Source organism: Pygoscelis adeliae, unplaced genomic scaffold (assembly GCF_000699105.1).
Source record: "Pygoscelis adeliae isolate BGI_AS28 unplaced genomic scaffold, ASM69910v1 Scaffold116, whole genome shotgun sequence".
NCBI lineage: Eukaryota > Metazoa > Chordata > Aves > Sphenisciformes > Spheniscidae > Pygoscelis > Pygoscelis adeliae.
Genome location: NW_008825080.1, coordinates 2,764,123 through 2,784,119, shown reverse-complemented (window position 1 = coordinate 2,784,119; position 19,997 = coordinate 2,764,123). Strand labels below are relative to the sequence as shown.

At 36.1% G+C, this 19,997-nt stretch overlaps 1 protein-coding gene across 1 annotated transcript in view; it reads left to right on the top strand.

The window, feature by feature from the left end:
* Positions 1-19,354, top strand: part of NDUFS4 (NADH dehydrogenase (ubiquinone) Fe-S protein 4, 18kDa (NADH-coenzyme Q reductase)) — a 49,789-nt gene extending 30,435 nt beyond the window's left edge. The window contains exons 3-5 of the mRNA XM_009326956.1: positions 10,290-10,462; positions 14,699-14,772; positions 19,146-19,354. Coding sequence (XP_009325231.1) covers positions 10,290-10,462; positions 14,699-14,772; positions 19,146-19,249 — 351 coding nt within the window. The 3' untranslated portion in view covers positions 19,250-19,354. The remainder of the gene's footprint in view (positions 1-10,289; positions 10,463-14,698; positions 14,773-19,145) is intronic.
* The last annotated feature ends 643 nt before the right edge of the window (positions 19,355-19,997 follow it).

Below are 19,997 nucleotides of genomic sequence, written 5' to 3'. Positions count from 1 at the left end.
AGTTCTTGTCCTGTGAAGCATGCACTGTAGTGAAATTGCTCGATCTCTTATGTATCTTTTTGGCATACTCAGGTCTCTTCACTCCATAAAGCCCATTGGCTTACGTTTAGTGCAAAAGAAAATCTTTGCTCGATGGGGAAATAACTTTTATTCTATTACCTGTTAGCCTGAAAACTGGGTTAACAAGTGAGGGGAAGCTGAGCTATAAGGAATTTCTACAAAATGCTGATAAGACATGCCAAGTACAGTATTTTTTTAAAGATGTTATAATTATGTTGCAGATGTTTTAAAAAAATTAAGACTACGGTGAATAATTCTGGTTAGAAACATCTGAGGAAGTGGATAGTTTTTCTTTACAGATTCATTTTATAGATGTGCACATATATTCATGTATAAAAATAAACAACAGTGTTTTTCTATATAGGCCAACATCATCATCATAAATCATATATTTTAAAGTTTTCACTGAGTAGCACGTTAACCAGGCAGAAGCTTTTTTAAGATTAAAATAGTAGTTTTCACTAGTATTTTATTCTTTATTCTTCTGTTTTGTATTTTTTTCCTTAGTTGCATTTTCTTAGGACCACATTTTTGTTGCCACGTCTGCTCCATTTGAAAGCATTCTTGGGTCAACTAATTCTGGTTCTCTGATAAATCAGAAGTTGAATATCTTCTTCTGTAATGTCTGTTTCCAATACATATTCTTACTTTTTTATCACTGTTTAGTAAAGACAATTGTACATTGTAGTCTCCTTTGATTTTTTTCCCCACAGTAATAGAAAACTGAAAGGAAAGATGTAGTGTATCAAGTTGAATTGCTGAATTTAATTGGTGATGGATTTCTGTCTGTTGTATCAGGAAGTATAAGACCATGATTTCTGTGTTATAAATAACCTTAAAGGCCAAGCGTATAAAGGCCAAAGCACAAATTACAGGGACAGATGTCTAGATAGAAGAAGCTAAAAACAGTTTGTAAAGTAACACTAATACATTCTAGTTATGATTCAGCTTTTTAGGGAGAGATTGTAGAAAAGCTTCCATTTTAACTAACCATGTAGATAAATTTAAAGAAATCATTTTTGTCCAGTGGTATTAAGCTGCATATTTTATTGATGTTGAAACAGTTGAAGCCCCATCAACTCTTCCCATCCCCACCAGGGAATAATGACTGTATTACTGTTAGAAAAGAACCTTCTAAAACACATTTAAGGCTTAAAAGCTGTATGCACTAATTAACAAAATACAGTGAACGTTTAAGCTGTTAATAGCCGCAGCATCCCTGATGCATAGACCTTCAGTATGCTAACACTGCATAACAGTTCTCTATTGTGCATCTCTCTAACGAGGGTAACTGTGTCAGTTCTTTTCTTGCTTCACTACCTGCTGTGTATGGAAATTATGTACACTATTTAGCACTTGCTTTCAACTTTTAAAGTCCATGCATATTACAAACAAGCATTACATCTTGCATTAGGGTAAGGTACAGCTTTTAACAGGTCTGGCTTCCCTGTAATTTCTTAAATGCAACTTTTCTTCTAAAAAGCATGCAAGAGAGATTTTGCTCTAAATTTGCATTTCTTGATTGGGGATTTGCTTCTGTTTTTCTCCCCTATGTCTCACACCCCTTGTTACTATGTGGCAAAGATCTGTTACAGAAATCACTTTTTTTATAAAGGAGATGTAAAGAACAGAGAATGTGCATCACAATGAAGGCAGGCGTTGGTTTACATGAACTCAGGATTTCTCGGTGTTGTTCTTAGTAGCAAACCATGCACTAGTGTGACAGTATTGTCAAGTTAAACTTAAAAAGCAAAAAGTAGTGTTTTATTTCACCGTCACCTTTGATGAATGTCTTTTTTTAATAAACAAAAGCCTAAATTGTTTGTTAAATTTTAACCCTTAAAGTTAAATGGTCTTTCACAGCTACCATTAAATAGGGAATTAATAGGTAGTTGGGAGGTGAAAGGAAAAGAACACCAGAATGCACGATAATGAAATTTAAAAAAAAATAATTTAGTATTCTTTGCTCTAGCTGCCAGCCCAGGGAGATTGTTAGCTAGTTAAAACTGAATCCACAATGGATGTTTCATATACTGTAGTGATAATCTTTCTTACGACTTCATCATAGGAAATCTTACTGGAGTTATCAAGTCTTAAGACTTTGCTGTACATCCAAATTTGAACTCAACAGCTCAGACCTTAGGATATTTGCTGTCCAGATTAGGGTATGAATTGGCCAAGGTGTTCCTGCTTCACAGCAGCAACTGCACTGCTTATGTGTAAGTAGTGTCCCAGTTCACTGCCAGGCTCTGAATGTCATGCTCCCTTGGGTCTTTTGCAGCTTGAACTGATAAGGGAGTTTTCCACAAAACTGAGAAAAGGCACCCCAGCCACATGTTAGATTAGACCCATTCCCCTCCAAAGACTGAAGGTGATGAAACAAATGGTGCCTGTATTTAGGAACTCTACCTGGGCCTTATTTGGAAAATTTCTTAATGGGTATTTAAAGGAAGCTTTGCAAGGTTTTCGAATGGGCATAAAGCATATCAGAACTGTTAATTTTCTTGTTCCTGACAGAATTTCTGAAAAACAGTAACTTTATAAAATTCACTTAAGTCATATGCTTATGATTTATTTTGTAAATACAGGTAGCTTTTAATGAATGTTAAAAATAAGGACTTCACTAAAATGGTATCAGAATCAGACAAAAAATACAGAAATTATTCCCAATGTGAAGAATAGCCTGAATTTTGGCTCTCACTTAAGATATGGAAGATCCCACTCTGAGCTGCTGGTTGGGGCTTTGGGTGTCCATGATCAAAACTACATTTTAAGACTGTAAACTCAAGAGTTATCTTTAGTTAATAATTCACCAAGATGTTATTGAAATATTATGTTTAGCTTTGCAAGCCAGTCTGCTTATTGTGACTTATGCTAGGAGTATAGCATAAATAATCAGAACTGCAAACTGAATAAATTTTATTTGAAAGAGTATACCACCACTGAACTACAAGTGAACTACAATATACTATTTATTTAATGGAATATACAAAATTTAACTAATCGGGGGAATCAGTACAAAGCTGTCTATTCTAGGTGGGCTCTAGCTGCTAGTACTTCTGTCTTCTTTTCTTTAAAGCTCCTTCCTGCCTGTTTTTTTTTGTTTTCCAACTGAGAAAATAGTATCCGTAAGAATAGTTGTTTATGGTAGTAAAGCAGTAGAGTGTTGCCGTAACTGTAAGTTATTCTAAGAGGAATCAGATTATTTCAGCTGTTCAGTTGTCCCCTTTCTTCTTCTAAATGCAGGTAAACTAAGACTGCCTCTCCTTTTATTTGAAAGTCTACGGTGTAAAAACTTTGCTGTAGTCTTGTTCTTAACTAATCGATTTTTTTGCACATTTTTTAATCTGAGGATTGTGAAGTTCTTGCAGAATGCTTGAAAGTTGTGCGCTGTAGAAAACTCTATTTTTAAATGCCTCACAGGTAAGAAAAAACCCCAGCCACTTGTGTGTGTGTGTGTAAGCAAAAGATTTGGTTACATATGCTTTGAATGAGTTCTAGAAAATATGTTCTCTCTAAATCTTGCTGTGTTACAAGAAAAAGTAGTTTACAAGATTTGCTGTAAGTAATTCCAACTTTTTTTCCACCTTGTTTGAGATAAGCACACTGTTTTACCATTTCCTCAGTTTGAAGAATGTCATGACAGCACTGAAGTCTCTGATGACTACTAGTAGCAACATCAATCTATTTTTATGAAACATATTCTTCTCCCCTGACCGCCCCTATTTTCCTCCATTAATAATGATTTTCTTAATTTCAGTCATATGGAGAAACTGCAAAGTGTAAACCCAGATATTTGATTCCTCTTCTCTTTAATTTCATGATGTTTTCCCAAACAACATTTACAAAACTAAGACATACTGTTACAGGAAAAAAATACGTTATTAATAAAAAATCATTTTGTCTTGCTCTTTGATTCTTTCTTGGCTGAAAAACTATACTGAGCATGAAATATCAGTCTGTGCTGAAATAGGGACTTCGTGTTCCAAATGTTTCATTTTTAAATTTGTAAAATGTTGTTTACCTGTCCATCAAGAATGCAGACTGAATGATAGGTATTTTTTGCATGTTTATCAAGAAAAATGCCTCTATGTTTTGAGGCTTGTCAGGGCACAGAGAGGTGCAAAATCTGAGATTTTTTTGTTTTATTTTTACTATTATGGCTTAAACTAACAAAAGCACAACTCAGCAGCTTTTGCCATAACTTTACCATTAATAAATTTTATAAATACAATCTTTCTATGACTTTTGCAGGAGACAAATGTGAATACAAAATTCAAGAATGTAATGCAGACTATAAGTAAAGTGTTTTAAAGATGTGAAAGAAAGGTTGGGGGGGGGTAGTTTTTTACTTACTGGTGTGAAGTCATGTTCCAATTTGCAGAGAGCACCTGGGATTTTTAGAAGTCCAGTCAGTTTTTCCTGTTTACTCTTTCATCGTGTTCTCTCTGACCAAATCCAACTGACTTTGGTTTAATGGTGTGTGGAATGTGTTATGCCATTATGTTTGTAGTATCTCATGCAAGCAGCATGGAATAATACTGGGCATGCAAAACATTGGGAAAGTGGAGTGAGCCTGTGTGCAGTGGGACAACGGGGAAGTTCTCAAGGTGGTTTTGCGACAACAGTGAATGCTTAGCCATCATGGCTGTTAGAGTAGTATCTCCTCAGCTGTGAAATACAAACTGATGAATAGAGTTTGCTGAAGCTAACAGCACTTGCAAATGTTGGACTGTTCTGGATGCTGACACCTTTGCAGAATAGCAGTCAGTAGTCTAAAAAGTATTAATAGTGGATTTACGTTGATTCCAGTAATGTGACAATTTCTGCTTCCGTTAGACCCACTTTTCAGCATATCCTTTTCTCCATATCCGGTTTCTCTGTAGTGTTTTGTGCAAAACTGCCTATGGAAAGAGATTTTAAGTAGAAGCTTTCATGCAATCATTATTATTATTATTCAATCCTGTTTCCTGTTTACAATGTTTGGTTTTCTTTTTTAAAATACGGTTCTTTCACTGCTTTTCTCAACTTCTTTATTAATCGTTCTGTAGGATGGTTCGATGGGAGAACATGTTATGAGTAACACCATGTTGTTCACAGATTACTGTGATAATGCAAAGTGATTGTGAAGCCTGAAAGAAAACTGTATTCTGTGTGATACAGAGTTTCCTAAGGGCAAATATGCTTTTTTCCCCTTGTTATGTCTGTAGCTGTTAGATAAATGTTGTCTGACCATGTTTAGTTCATTCTGCTCCATTTTTCCACTTGCAATTTGCATAGTAGATTCTGTTCTCTTACGTTTGTTTCAAAAATACCGTATTGAAGTGTAGAAACGTAAATGTTCTCATCCTGACTTACAGCCTAAGCAGCTGAGCACACTAAATAAAAAGCTCCTTTCACAGCAGCTATTTTGTGGGTATTATGCAAGATGTTCTGTGCTCTGATATAACAGCTCCTAAGAAGTGTGTTGCAACACGAATTTATAGCAAAACTTTATGCACTTAGTCTGGTAAAAGATGTTGGGGGTGGGAAAGAGAGCAAGCTGTTGTAAACTCCTATGAAGTACAGAAAACTTCTACTTTCCCTCCTTTCTAACAAGTGTAAACTATTGAGGTTAAGTAGGTGGGGCAACCGGAAGTAATTACTAAGGCCAGTGGCATTTTTGTGGTTTAATAAAGGCAGAAGCTAATTATTCAGTTTTTATTTAAGTGAAATGACGCCAAAAAGGAGGTTCCTGCAGAGCAGCTGCACTCCTTCAGTGTTACCCTAATTTACCACAGACACAACTGTCACAAACAGAACTTTTAAACTTGATACATAGCCACGAAAGTAAGGAGCCCTTTGTCTGGAGTGCATGCAGAAGAACTCCTTTATACAAACCAACCGGCAGATGACGGACAATGATGAAAATTTGATTCTTTGAAGTCATAATGGTCATTGAAATGTGTGAAATTCTGGTATTGAAAAGAGAGCGGCTAGCAAGACTCTAAATCCTGGGTGGTTGCTGGAAGCTTGCTGGGAGGTTTTTCTGTGTTTTGACATCAACTTCCCATTGCTTGTTCCCTGTTTCCTTTATTAAAAAAAAAGGGGGGGGGGGGGAGTCCTGAACAGTACATAGTTGATAGTGGTTATGTACAGTTTTTGTCTATGCATGCAAAGAAATGTCATAGGAGAAACATGACACCCTGTATTCTTTCTGACTGTCCCAGCTTGGTCTTCAAGCACTAGTCCCTGTCTTCCACCCACCCATTAGCCGAGTACTTTGTGCTCTGTCTTTCCCTTGAATTAGAGAGTTCTATTTCTTGTCCCCTTTGGAATTTGTGCTATTAGTGGAGTACTTAAAAGAAGGAAATTCTCGTTTCCTTTAAAAGTCATCTTCATGCCGAATACTGCTTTCACTGACACTGCCTCTGTGAACCAGTTTTTCTCCCTACTGTATAGCACATTTATAATTTCTTACTACTCCTTCCAGAACAGCTTTACCAGGCTTTCCACCATGACAAGTGTTCTTAAATAGTGTAAGTTACAATAAAGAAAAAACCTCCTCTTCATTTGTAAGCAATTTGATGTGATTTCTGCTATTTAAAAAAAGTGTTTTGTCCCTCTCAGCTTATTCCAAGAAGAGCCAAAATGCCTCAAAGTATTTTAATTTTTTGAATTACAAAAAAATTCAGAGGTTGCTGTTAAAAACCCCACCGCTATATATATTAAGAAAAACAGAATGTCAGAATGCACCTTTTAGATGATAGCCTGTGTTAAACATGTGAAGCAGGGTTGTTAATTTTTAGTAAAGCAAACTTATACAGTTCAAATCTCAAGTCTTTTATATTGTCACCTTATTATTTAGAATTTTGAATGCCAAACACCTCACTAATATTTTAATATGCTAATACAGCAAAATTCAGTAAGGAACGCTTCAGAAAAAAAAAAAGAGATAGTAATGTGAAACCAGCTGTCAAAAACATCTTTGTTTTGGAAAGTTGGTTCACAGGTAGTTTCAATGAGAACTTGAACTCAGAACAAAGCATTGAAGACACAGTAAAGAGTTCAACCCAGTGCAGCATAGATCTTTTCAAGTATTATATTGTTTTAATGGCATCTTGGAGCGGGAGCTTTAGCCCATTGAAAAGTCGCTTAAAGGACAGGTTCTTCTGTCACTAGCTGGAGCTGTGTGGATGAAATGATCACAATAGAGTGTTGTAATGCATTTTAAAAGTGTGAGAAATCAGTTTGTCTAGACTAAGAGTGCGCCTACAGGGAATAGGAATTTTAGAGCTTCTGTGCTCTTTAGGTGTCAAGTATGTGATAGATGCCAAGCCTTTTTATTCCATATCTTTGGCAACAGCTCAGCTATGCTACAGTACTTACATGTCTACAGCAAGCAAAACCAGTGATTTTATGTCAGGACAACTTGGGCTTCAGAAACCAGAAACTCATTGTCCTAACAACTGTCTGTTCAATTGCCAGCTTTAAAATGGGGAAGATATCAATAAACAATTGCTAGATTCCCAGAAGGCATGGAAACTTTAGCTATAATGAATCGAAGTATGGAGAGCTAGCAACACCATGTAGATATTTTAGTTTCAGAAAGTAGGCAGGTTTTAGTTTTCACCTTGAAAAGATTTTTATAGGATGAATCCTGTATTATTAGTGAAATAACTTTCATTTGGAGCCAACTGAGTGCCCGAAAAAACATGGCTTGAAGGGATTTACAGTTTGTCTGGGGTTTTGGTTTTGTTTTCATCCAGATGAACAAGTCTAGGCATTTCTTTGCTACAATTACCTCATAAATATAGCATTTGCTGGTTTTTAATAATCTTTTTAGATTATGTTCTGTATGCACTAATGTGTAGTGTTTTTATGATTCTCTGGTATAGAGGCTTCAAAAGAGGAAATTGTATATGTCCATAATGTTGTTTAACATAGTATCTTATTTTAATAATTCCAGATAATTCTGGAACAATTAAAAAACCTACAAATCTGAAGCATAAAATTCATACTGGACATATGAGTTACTGAGAATAATAATAGTTTAAAAAAAAATTCACAATATTGAGCTATTTTGAAGCTTGCATATTTGGAGGTATTTGATGATAACAAACCCAGAATTTTTGCATGTAGCAGATTATTTCAGAGGGGAAAGACTTTTTTTTGTGAATATTCTTACATTTTCTCAATAGGCATGTTTGTTAAATACAGAAATAAAGGCTAATATAGTACCCTATTCCTATAAACAGGCAAGCTGAAACATTGAAGCCCCACCAAACTTACAGTGCAGGTAGAAAACCCTTTTTGTTAAACAAAGCAGTTTGCCAATTCAAATAAGAAAACTTCAAGCTATTTCCTTCTAAAACTGTGGTTTAAGCTTCAGCAGTCAGAAATGCCAGTCAGTCAGGAGGTGTTTTACATACGTGCTGCAACATTCCAGTGACTGGTAGTGTTTCTTTTTCATATCACTGCTAGACTCATATTAAAAATAAACATTAGTTGGTCCTAATGAAAGCATTTATAATGGAATTGTTAAGATATTTTGACAGTTTATTTTGGTGGTCTGGATAGAAATGTCAGAAGTTGGAAAATTAATGTGCATGCTTGTTTGTTTCCCCTACTGTTCTAATTGCAAATACAAGTCAAATGCTTTAGAACTTGCTCCCTTGTGTAGTTTTGAGGGACTGATCTCCCAAAATTTGTTTTCTGAAGTAAAACGAAAAATGAGACTTGCCTCATTTCAAAGGATGATCTGGTGACAGCACCAAGAGCTTTTAAGTTTGCCACAAAACAAAATCCCATGAAGTTAGTAGCTACAGACATGTAAAGCCACAGTGTTTTATTTAAACTTGTTTGCCTTTTAATTCAAGTCATGGCAGTACTGGTGAGGTGAGTTCAATATGCCCAAAGTTTTGCTGCACTTTTTTGGACTTCTACCAGTTTGCTGTTTGATCCTGGAGAGAGGAGGGGTGGGGAGGGGAGGGCAGGGAGGGAGACCAAGGAGCTCCCACTGGCCTTTTAAGTATGTAAGGAACAGCAGTAGTTTAGCATCCTTAGAGATGGATTTAATGTTTGATTTCACTCTTTACTCTACTAGGGTGAACTGACAGGTTAATTTTATGTAATTACTGTTTAGTTTTTAGCAAGAAAGTTCACTTTGATTATATCAGATGCTGCTGAGGGTAATTTTTCACAGCAATTCTTGTGAGGTTTTTCCCTATCTTATTCTTTGTTAAAGTCAGTTAATATTTTTAGGCTGTTTTTGTGATCCTTAAGTTTTTATCTTAGGTTTATTTGTTGAGGGCTCACAAGCCAAGCCTTAGTAGAGGAGGGCATCCCAGTACTGACTATATACAATGTTACAAGCCTTTTTTTTTTTTTTTTTCTTCTTTGAAGGTTGGAATCTCCTGAATGCTTTTGTCCTTCACAAAAATACCGAAGAATGTTACCGTTACAAAATGTTCCTCTCTTGATCTTGAACGTCAACAGAAGAGTTGACTCTCGAAAGCTGATATTCATAGCTTGAAACACAGCAAGGGGTCAATTTTATGTAATAACTAATGGTTAGAGAAATAAGAGAGTTGAATTCTAGTACCTGCTCTACAGTCTCAAGCAGTCAATAGATTATTGTGTGAAAGATAACCTCCTGCCTTTTCCTTCATGCTAAGCATAGCTTCTTGAGTCAGCGTGGATGTTGGTGCCTCTTAGTTATATACAGACTTAAGCCCAAGTGAAAGCATACTGTAGCACATAGTTGGCTGGCTAGGATTTTGGTGAATGAAGTTTAAGCTCCTAATCGTAATGTAGAATTTCGGGCTTTGTCGATGTTTCAGTCTGTGCTCTAATATTTTCTTTAAGGGAGAAAGAAGAGTTTACGTTTCCGCATTTGCTTTAGCTGGTGCAAGTTGGAGCAGTCCTGACTTTGCAACCGTGGTCAGAGGATGGGAGAGAATGTCCTGTCCCTCCTTTGGCACTAGCAGTTGTGTAGCTGGGAGATGAGCAGGTTCAGGTAACTAATCCATGCAAAATCTAATTCAGATAGGGAAAGCAGGATGATAGAAGCCCCAACATGTATCAGCTTCACTTTTATTCAACTGGACTCATAACATACTTCTCTGCAATTTTTTTCTTTTTTTGTAACTTTAAAAGTAAAGCATGAAATACAAAAAGCATAAGCAGTATTATTTTACAAGCCTTTTATGTGAACCCTTTTTTAACAAGTTTCATTGTATTTTTCATAGGATATCACTGCTTTAACTGGTGTTCCAGATGAGCACATCAAAACCAGGAAAGTTCACATTTTTGTTCCAGCACGTAATGCAATGCAGGCAGGAGTTAACAATACAAAGAAATGGAAGATGGAATTTGATAACAGGGAGCGCTGGGAGAACCCTTTAATGGGCTGGGCATCTACGTGAGTAGTTACTGAATTTGGAAATAGTTTTCTGCTATATTTGGCTCTTACTAGTCATGTAAATCTTAAGTTTGAAATGTCCTTTCTACCTGTAAATCTACTTGTGTTTTAACAGTACTTACAGTAAGCGGTTGGGTTTGTTAGTCGTATGATTAATGATCTGTTATGTTTAAAAGCAGATTTTAGCCCACAACATTATCTGGAAGACTTTGAAAAAAGTGTTGACAATCAGAAATTTCAATGATTACATTTGTGGTGATGTTACTGTATGGCAGCATCAGGGAAAGAAGGTTTTTAGTTACCTGAAGCAGTAAATTCTTCTCAGCTCTCAGTTGTATCTTTTAGATTTGGTTAAGCATAAAATAACAATACTTAGCCTCTGGATTTTTTTTTTTATGAAGCTTTATAAGTATTCTGAAGATCTGAAACGAGGAGCCATAACTAATTTAAAAAACAAAAAACCAAGCCTATTTAAAATATTACAATGTTTTGTTTCAATGTTGCTAATACTAGTAGTAAGAACTCTTAAAAATTTGCCAAAATCCAGGAAAGCACTAATCTTAGCTAAATATGCTATAATTTGGAGATGTAAGTATAACTTAGATGCAGCTAATTTTAAATTCTTTTTTCCTATATAAATATACTACCTACATTTTACAATGTGGTTAGAATTCCTATAAACTGTGAGGACAATGCCAGCAATTCTCCTGAATATATTGTAATTTTTATTTGAAGCTGTCTTGTTTGAGGCGTATTCAGAAAAGTTAATTATTCTACGTAAACAAGAATCAACCACTAGAGATTATTTTTCAAACTTCAGAAAGGATATAATGTGTATTGAAAATGTCTGGCTGCAATCATATTAGCACTTATGATCAAAGAACACAAAATTGTATGAAAAAAAAACGTTAAAACCTTAAATATTAAATAGTTTGAGGACACATTTTTTGAGGTTTATTAACATTCTAAATTGGTCACAGAATGATTTTTTTTCGTTTTTTCTTTATATATAAAATAAATGTATCCAGAAATATTAGTTCAAAATAACACTGAAATCAAGTCTTCCTGTTATGTTGGTTTTCCATAAAAAATTGAGGAGGCTTACAACCTGTAACATCTCAGTTGTATTGGCATTGCAAAGCATTAGGGAAGCCAAGCTCAACTATTGTGAGCTGAATATAAAAACTGAATATGAATTAAAATATTAATTGTATTAAAATAGTTTGTTAAAATACCTGTTTTAAAACTTTAAGCCTGTATTTAACAATGACCTCATCTTAAGCACGTCCTGGGGTTTTTCACCATTTCATCTTAAGCATATTTAAATTGCTGTTTCAGAGGTTAAGATTTCGGTGATTTAATACATGTATGCCTTGGATGACTTGACTACTGGAGGTAGCTATTACATTCAGCAAGTAATAACCAGGTTGTTTCACGGGGCCCAAATTAATAAAGTGATAGACTGTTGACCAGCAATACGCCTTCCCTCCTGTTTGGTTGGCCCCCCAAGTGTCTGGCCACTAAAGTATGGTCTATTTATACCTCCGCACAGATTATTATAACACTGTAGGAGGTGCCAGTAACACCTGCTTTAATTCAGGTTGAATTTAACTGTTCTTCTAATCCCCCTTTGCTTTTCAGCTGACTTTAACCTCCCCAGACAAATTATTTTCTGGGTGGGATTTTGCATGATCTCAGACAAAACAATGGCTTTTAACTTTTCTAACAGTTATAACTATTTGTGCTAAATAAACCACCTAGAAAAACGAGCCATGGTATTTCGGGCTTTACCTGTATGTTAAATTGTCCTGGAGTGAGCTTATTGTGGGAATTTAAAAAGGAATGGCTGTTTTGAATGAATCCATCTCTGCATATGTTTTTATTTTGGGGTAGGGAACGGAATATTTCCTGTGTAAGCAGGCTCCAGGTAGGGCAAAAGCAAGTGCTGTTTTGAGAATTGACACTGCTAGGTTAAGGGTTTTGTAAACTAGTTTGTATCTGTTCATTTTTTAAGGAATTCTCACAAAAACTATTAGTGGACATTCTAGTAATTTCAAATCACCGTTCAACACCCAGAAATACCTAACAAGAGTGTCTTTTCTTCAGATTTAATTTCTGCGAAGAACAGTTCTTAGAAGTTTTCCCATTTACTTTTAAATAATGTAATGGGATTAGTGGATTAGAGCCCTTTAGTGTCTAGGGATTAGAGCCTTTTTTCTCCTAATTCAATATACTTATTTACCTGTAGGTCTTTGCTATATTTCTGTCATTTTACAGTCTTGTTTGCTTTTTTTGTTGCATTTGTTGTTTCTTGGATATAGTTTTTTTCAGTGAAAATTATCTAGTTGTAAATCTAAATAAAATGGACACATGGCATTTTTTTGTAACTGGGAGGTTTCATTACTATGGGTAGTTCTTGAGTACATCTTTTAATATAAAGCTGTAAACAAAGAAACATGGGAAATGCATGGTTTCCATTGTACAGGATCTCATAAGAGAATAAAATGTGGAATCCCAGTTTGAAATGACTGATAAGACAGTTTAGGGCAGGTGTAGGAAATCCTGCAGCACTGTGATTGCTGACACTATCAGGACATCATGCTGGCCGTCCTGAACTCCAGTTTGCTCACAGATTATTACAAACTTAAACATGTGGAGAGCTCATTTATGGAAAGAAATCAAAAAGCTGTATTTGGATTGGATGAAAGATGATCCCACCTGAAAACAGAACAAATCATTTCTGCACAATCCTCATTTCCAAACTGCTTCTGTTCTGGAAGGTTTTCACCAAACTTGAAGTGCTGAACAGGCACCAGTCCCTTACTATGCTTCAGACTTAAAATTCTTTGTTCCCACTTAGTAGTGTTGATAAGATTTTTCCAACCCCAGTCACGAAAGAGAAAAACAATAAGCAAAAGTTGTCATGGTATTGCAGTTTATTTGAGTCACTTGATTCTCCACTGATCACGTCGTGGACCAATTCTTAGTTCCTAATTCTCCTTACTGCCTTTATAAGAGAAATCTTTAGATGTCTTTAAGAGAGCCCATCTTGGTGGCTTGTGAAAGTGTAATTTCTGCCTTTTTCCTTTTTTTTTTTTTTATTGGGGATTATATTGGATATATAGTGAACTCCATTTTTCCATGTGTACATCAGATAAAATTACATTGTTGTCTTTGCTGGAAGCTAGATTCCCACTCTTCCCCTCCCCCTCTGCCAGTCACAGGCTTTGTCCTTTATTGTAGAGAGTTCAGTGTATCTGTGGTTGCTTTTTCTCTTCATTTACCCTTCTAGCTTCAAAGAGAGAACAGTTGAGAGGCAGCTCCTTCAATAGTTTGTTGCAATTTGGTCTTGTCTTCCTGGTTGTCTCCCAAGCTCATGTGCAGTGTTGTCTCAGGGAAGCATTATCTAATCATTGTGCTGCTACAACTGGTATCTTATTTCTCTAAAAGTTTTGTGGGTTAATTTTTAGAACCCTTTTTTTTTCCATCCTTTGCCATTGTTCTTAAAATGAGCTTTTATAGCAACAAATAAGGCAGTTTGTTTTTTTTAACTGAGATTTTAATTTGTTCCAAAAAGCTTTTTACTGTTTGATTCCTTTCAGAAATGCAGTTGAGGAATACCTGATCACATATAACTAACCACTGTGTGTTTAGTTAGCTAGCAGATTGTGTTTCTGAGCTTCGTTTTCAGTGGTGGCCTGCAATCTGCTTGCTGTACTGGAATAATTTCTGGAGGTCATGTGACCCCAGCCAAAACTGAACTCTTGAGGTTTTTACATACTTCCCAGTCTCTGATTAATTCCTGCTCTGCTCACTTAGATATTCTGCTCTTTTCTGTATAAGATTATTCTTTCCCTCGCTGCTCTACCGACTCCTCGTCTCCTTGAAATGTTCAAAATTACATTAAGCCTCCTGGTCTTCCAAAAAGAGAGGGACTACACAGCTTTAAAAATTAAAAAGATTGTTGCAGAGCACTTACTATAACCTCAGCAGGTGGTTAGACGTGTTTGTCTAATAAAAAATTAAAATACTAATTTCTGCAAGTTTAACAGACTGAAAGAGTGAAACAACACTTAAAGTAAGTGTTAATCCTGGAAATAATTAAAAATAAGGGAATTCTGAATGGCTTGTGAGGTGGTGTACTACAAAAAGTTGTTTAATACAGCATTTGAGGTACAGATAACAATTATTTCATATTTTGAATGTGCTTAAAATTTGTCATCTGTTTTCTTGCAGAGCTGATCCTTTATCCAACATGGTTCTTACTTTCTCTACTAAAGAAGATGCCATTGCCTTTGCTGAAAAAAATGGTATGTATTGAGTGTGAGGGATTCAGCTTTCTATAGGCAATCTTGATCTCAAAGTATTAACAACAGAAAGTACAGGATAAAGTACCTTCCCTCTATTCCACAAAATTGGTAGACCATTAGTGCTCTACTTGAGGAAGAGGAAAACAGGGGGAAATATTTCCAAGGGTGCTGAAGGCATTGAATCTAGGCCTTCCACTTTCTGGAAAAGTGTTCCAGCCTCTTAGCATTACTATTGCAATGCTTTTGCAAGTATCTGTGTTTTGAATGAGAACTGAGCCTTGCTCAGGTCTTGGAGGAAAATTAATATTAATACTTTATTTTTAAGAGTATCCCAGGGTAGGGGTCCCTGCTACATGGCAGTGGGATTTTTACCTGAAGGCACAACGTGAGCATCTGAATTCTAGTTAAGGAAAGACTGTCAGAACCCTTGTGAGTGTTTGATAATCAGAAAAACTAGAATTAACTGACTACCAAGTAAGCATGTTGGACTTCAGTTTTGGTGGTGTGGCAGAATGGATTTATCGTAGAATCATAGAATATCTCAAGTTGGAAAGGACCCATATAAGGATCATCGAGTCCAACTCCCTGCTTCTCGCAGGACTACCTAAAACTAAACCGCATGACCAAGAGCATCATCCAGACACTCCTTGAACTCTGACAGGCTTGGTGCCATGACCACTTCCCTGGGGAGCCTGTTCCAGTGACCGACCACCCTCTCGGTGAAGAACCTTTTCCTGATGTCAAAGTGAACTTCCCCTGATGCAGCTTCATTCCATTTCCTCGTGTCCTGTCGCTGGATCAGCACCTCCCCTTCTGCTGCTCCCCTTGAGGAAGCTGTAGATTGAGGAAGTTGTACCTAACTCTTCCCAAGTACAATCTAAAGTCTAAACACTTAGACTTGATGATTGTTCATATTTGAGAAAAAGACAGTAGAAAAGCCAGTATCATTACTTAATATTTTTAATGCTAATCATACAGAAGGACTGTATCTGTAAACTTATTTGATTATTTAGGCTTGTATTTTCTCACAGAATTATGGTACTGCAAGCAGCATCCATAATCTCAGCCTTTTGAATATACACCAGTCCTTTTATGTGTTGGTATGGATTTTTTTGCTGCATTTTTTGTGGTTTTTTTTTTAATCAGTTTCATTTTCCTTAAAGAGCTAGGCTTGATGCTTAGTGCTCACGGATGTGAGGAAGGTTAATTGCACTGAGTTAAAGCCAGGAACAATGCACATGGAGTGTAAGCTTCTTCAGAAGCCTTCCCTGCAGTCTACAGCTTTCAACTATATTTAGGCTGGGGTAAACAGGTAGTAAAGTTTCTTGGTCAGACCACATTGTGCAAAGTTGTTAGATGGCTTATGTTGTACACCCAGAAGACGGGGTAAGTCCATTAACTTATACAATTAAGAAGCTGGGCCATTTCATGTGCAATTTATTTGCACTTTTTAATGGTAAAGGCAAGTATTTAATTCCTCTATTTCTCTTTGAATAGATCTTTTTTTTTAACTTAATAGTCTTATTTTTATTGAAAAATAAATTGTATTCACTAAGAAATTAATAGGATCATCATATTTGCATTGGATATACCAATGACTGTGCAATTTCAATAGTATTTTGTAATGTTTTATGAACAAATATGAACTTCAGGACAATCTGGTGTTGCTTTACTTAAGCTTCTGTATTGTTCATGCTATTTCTGTTTCTTGGGAAATTCAGCCTATAAGAGAAAAAACCTGAATCCTGGCCTATATATCACTATATTAATGAGATACTTTTGTCATCTCTTTGGACGTGTTATATTTTGTCCTCTAGAAATGCAGATTCAAGTAAAATACTTGATTTGTTCAGTGTAGAAAGTTTATGCCTTTGCTGAATTAGTAATGAATCTCCATTGTGCAGGAAAACAACAAAGAAATTCTACCAACTAAACTAAGGCTGTGACTCAGTATTAGTATTATCAGTTCAATTTTCACTTAGCTTGCACTCTTAATTTTACCATAATTGAGAACTACCAAACTTTTCTGTGGATACTGGCTTGCCTAAATCATTATTCCATTTTTATTTAAGGTGGCTTAGTTTTATGTGTATGATATGTGCATAATATTTTCTGTAGTAATAGCTTCAGTATCAGATGTAGCTGGAAATATAAATTTTACAATATTTAGTTCTGCTTTTAGGAAGAAATGAGAAACTTAGGCACACATTTACAGTGGAACTTAGCTTCTAAACTGAGGTGTTAGTGAAACATGTCTAAGTCTAGGAACACAAATATTTACCTCTCTGTCCTTCCTGTATGAACCACCCAAGTTTTCCATTACAAAATTTCCTTAAGAACCTCGAGTTTAATTTCTGCAAATCCTAGATACTGCAGGTATTTTGATATGATTGGGAAACCTAAGAGGTCTTTCTCACCTAAGAACTTCAGGAACCTGAGGCAAGCTATCTTTCTGCCTGCCCCATCTCATGTGTTTTCTAATGTAGGAATAACACCACTGAATACAGTAACGGGAGAGATCTCTGTCCAAAATATGACAGCTGAGGATGGTCGGAAGTCGAGGCAAGGAGGAAACACTTGTAACTAGACGAAACTAAAAGTTTAGCCTGTCGACCTAAATTCTTTTTTGTCCTGTCCGACATCACCGAGGCAGTTGTTTAAAAACATACATCTTCAGTAACAAGGATGGAGAGTTTTTCTACTCCACAATAACCTTTAGTCAGGTGTTGAGGGTGTTCTTTCAGAGACGATGAAATCTGCTTTCTGTCCACTTGGCTTGTACAGCAGGGTTCTGGGCAAGAGTGACCTCCCCCACCATTGTGGTACTTTTATAAAAGTGACCTCTGCTCTCTGTCATGAACAACTGAAGGTGCCTATCTCAAGGAGGCTGTTGCAGAGTGTGAAACCTTATCATATATGGTGGCCTCTTGTAATACAACGTTAGATGTAACTAATTTTGTGGATGTTGGATAGCTATGGCAGCCCAAGGCTGGCAACTGCTGGCAGTTGCGAATCTCTCTAGGAGGCACTCGGCTCCTCTCTATCTAGTGTATAAAAAGATGAAGCAATAACTTGGGACTGTAGATTCCATTCCAGCAGCCAAGTGCCTCAAAGTTAGGTGTTACAATGCTGAGTGTTGCAATACCAAGGTCTGTCTCTGGATCTAGTTGTGGCTGTTTACTCAAGCTTATATTTTTAATCAGAACAGGAGGCAAAAGCCAGTGCTCTCACAGATGGAAAGAATATGTTTTTAAAACCTCTATTCCAGTGTTTCTTACGGAGAATAGTTAACTTGGAAATTAACATTGGTTCAGCCTAATAAACATGAAGAAAATGTTTGTATGACATTTGTGAATACACAAAGTTGAGGCACAGTGGCGTGACAACTTGTGTATCTTACGAAACATGTTTTGATGTGTAGATGTAGCTTGAGCGTTTTCTGTGAACATCTTAAATGTAAAAGTTCAGATATATGTTAAACCTTTTAGGACTTAGCAATTTTTTTTTTTTTTAAACTAAGGAAGAAAAGTATCATCTTATTAGTACCAGTTAAAACTGAACTTCTAGCTTCAACTCAAGTATCTCAACTTTGAGTGAAATGTTGCAGCTAGAGAGACCAAACTTTGGAATACTGAGTGCTGCCCTGGCAACTTTCCAGGCACCTGGAGGCTGCAACCAATTTGCATTTTGATTTACATAAACACTAATGTCTCCACCTCCTCTTATCTGACATTTTTTAGCATTTCTCTTGCTTAACTATCACATAATTTACTTGTCTTCTATCACTTCGTTCCCTTTTCTTTTACTCCTAATTTTTTATGTTCTTATAAAAATGTTAAGTATTAAACTCCTTTCTAATGCTGAAGTTTTTTCTTTGCTCTTCCTTTCTTTGATCCTCCCACCCTTCTTTTTTCTCTAGCTTTCCAAGGTCTCCATTCTCTCCCAACCTTTGGGATTGATCTGTATACTATTTTTTTCCACTTTTCCTTATCTTTATTTTCTTTTCCTGTCCCTGCGTACACAGAGCCCTAGTGCTTCTGTGATGCTATGGAGTTGTGGAGCTGTGAATTTGCAGGACATTCAGGGTTCCCTGTTGAGTTTCACTGATGACTGTCAAGTTTTTTGCAGGAGTAAAGAAAATGGAGGTACGTAGTATGGTGAAGTCTTATCAACTGAGAGAACGGGCATATGTCACATCTATGGCATTTCAGTATTCTCTGCTGCCAACTACAAAGGAATAAACTAGTGGATGCCTACGTGCAGAAAAAGATATTAAAAGGTTTAAGTTGCATTTGCTCTATATTGTATGCTGAGAATATTTAGAATTCTCTTTGTTTCTTGTCTCCCCTCGCCATTTCCCCTGTAACCTGCAGGCTGGAGCTATGATGTTGAAGAGAAGAAGATTCCAAAACCTAAATCCAAGTCTTATGGTGCAAACTTTTCTTGGAACAAAAGAACAAGAGTGTCTACAAAATAGGTTGGCATTGGCTGTCTGACTGTGAATAAAGTCAGCTGTGCCGTATTTATAGTCCATGTATAATACATCTCTTAATCTCCTAATAAATTTGACCTTTAAACTACAGATGCATCTTGTGATGTCTATTTAAAATGTTTTTGATGTCTCCAATTGAACCTGTTACAAACTTCCCTATAAATAGAGGAGATTTGGAGTGTTCATACTTCTAAAAAATTGCTGTACTAGGAATCTATCAAAAGGAATGTTTGAAATCAGCTGCAACTTTAAAGATTATGGTTTATCTTTGATGGTAATTTTATATTCACCATCTTGTTTAAACCTATCAGCCTTGCATATACAAATTCTCTCAATAGAAGCTGGGCTTTTTTCTTTCTATACAGGAGAAGGTTGTCGGTTGAAGAGCAAAGTATGATAAATAAATCATAACATTTGAATATAACTCAGACTATTCTGTATAAATATATATTATATAACCTGCTTTGTGCCCAAATTAATATTGTCATTATTTCAGAAGCATTCATGACTGGAATAGAAAGCACTGGGTTTTGTGTTGGATATGGGGGAGGTTTAGTCCAAAAGATTGAGATTGCAATTGTTTCTCTGTGATGTTCTTCAAAAGTGAAACTAAGCCAGGTAAATACTCGCAAATTAAGTCAGAAGAGCATCAAGTGCCTCACACAGCATCAGCACATACTAAGTATATAATTACAGTTACATTTTTTTATTGCTAGTTACATGTTTATCTGCA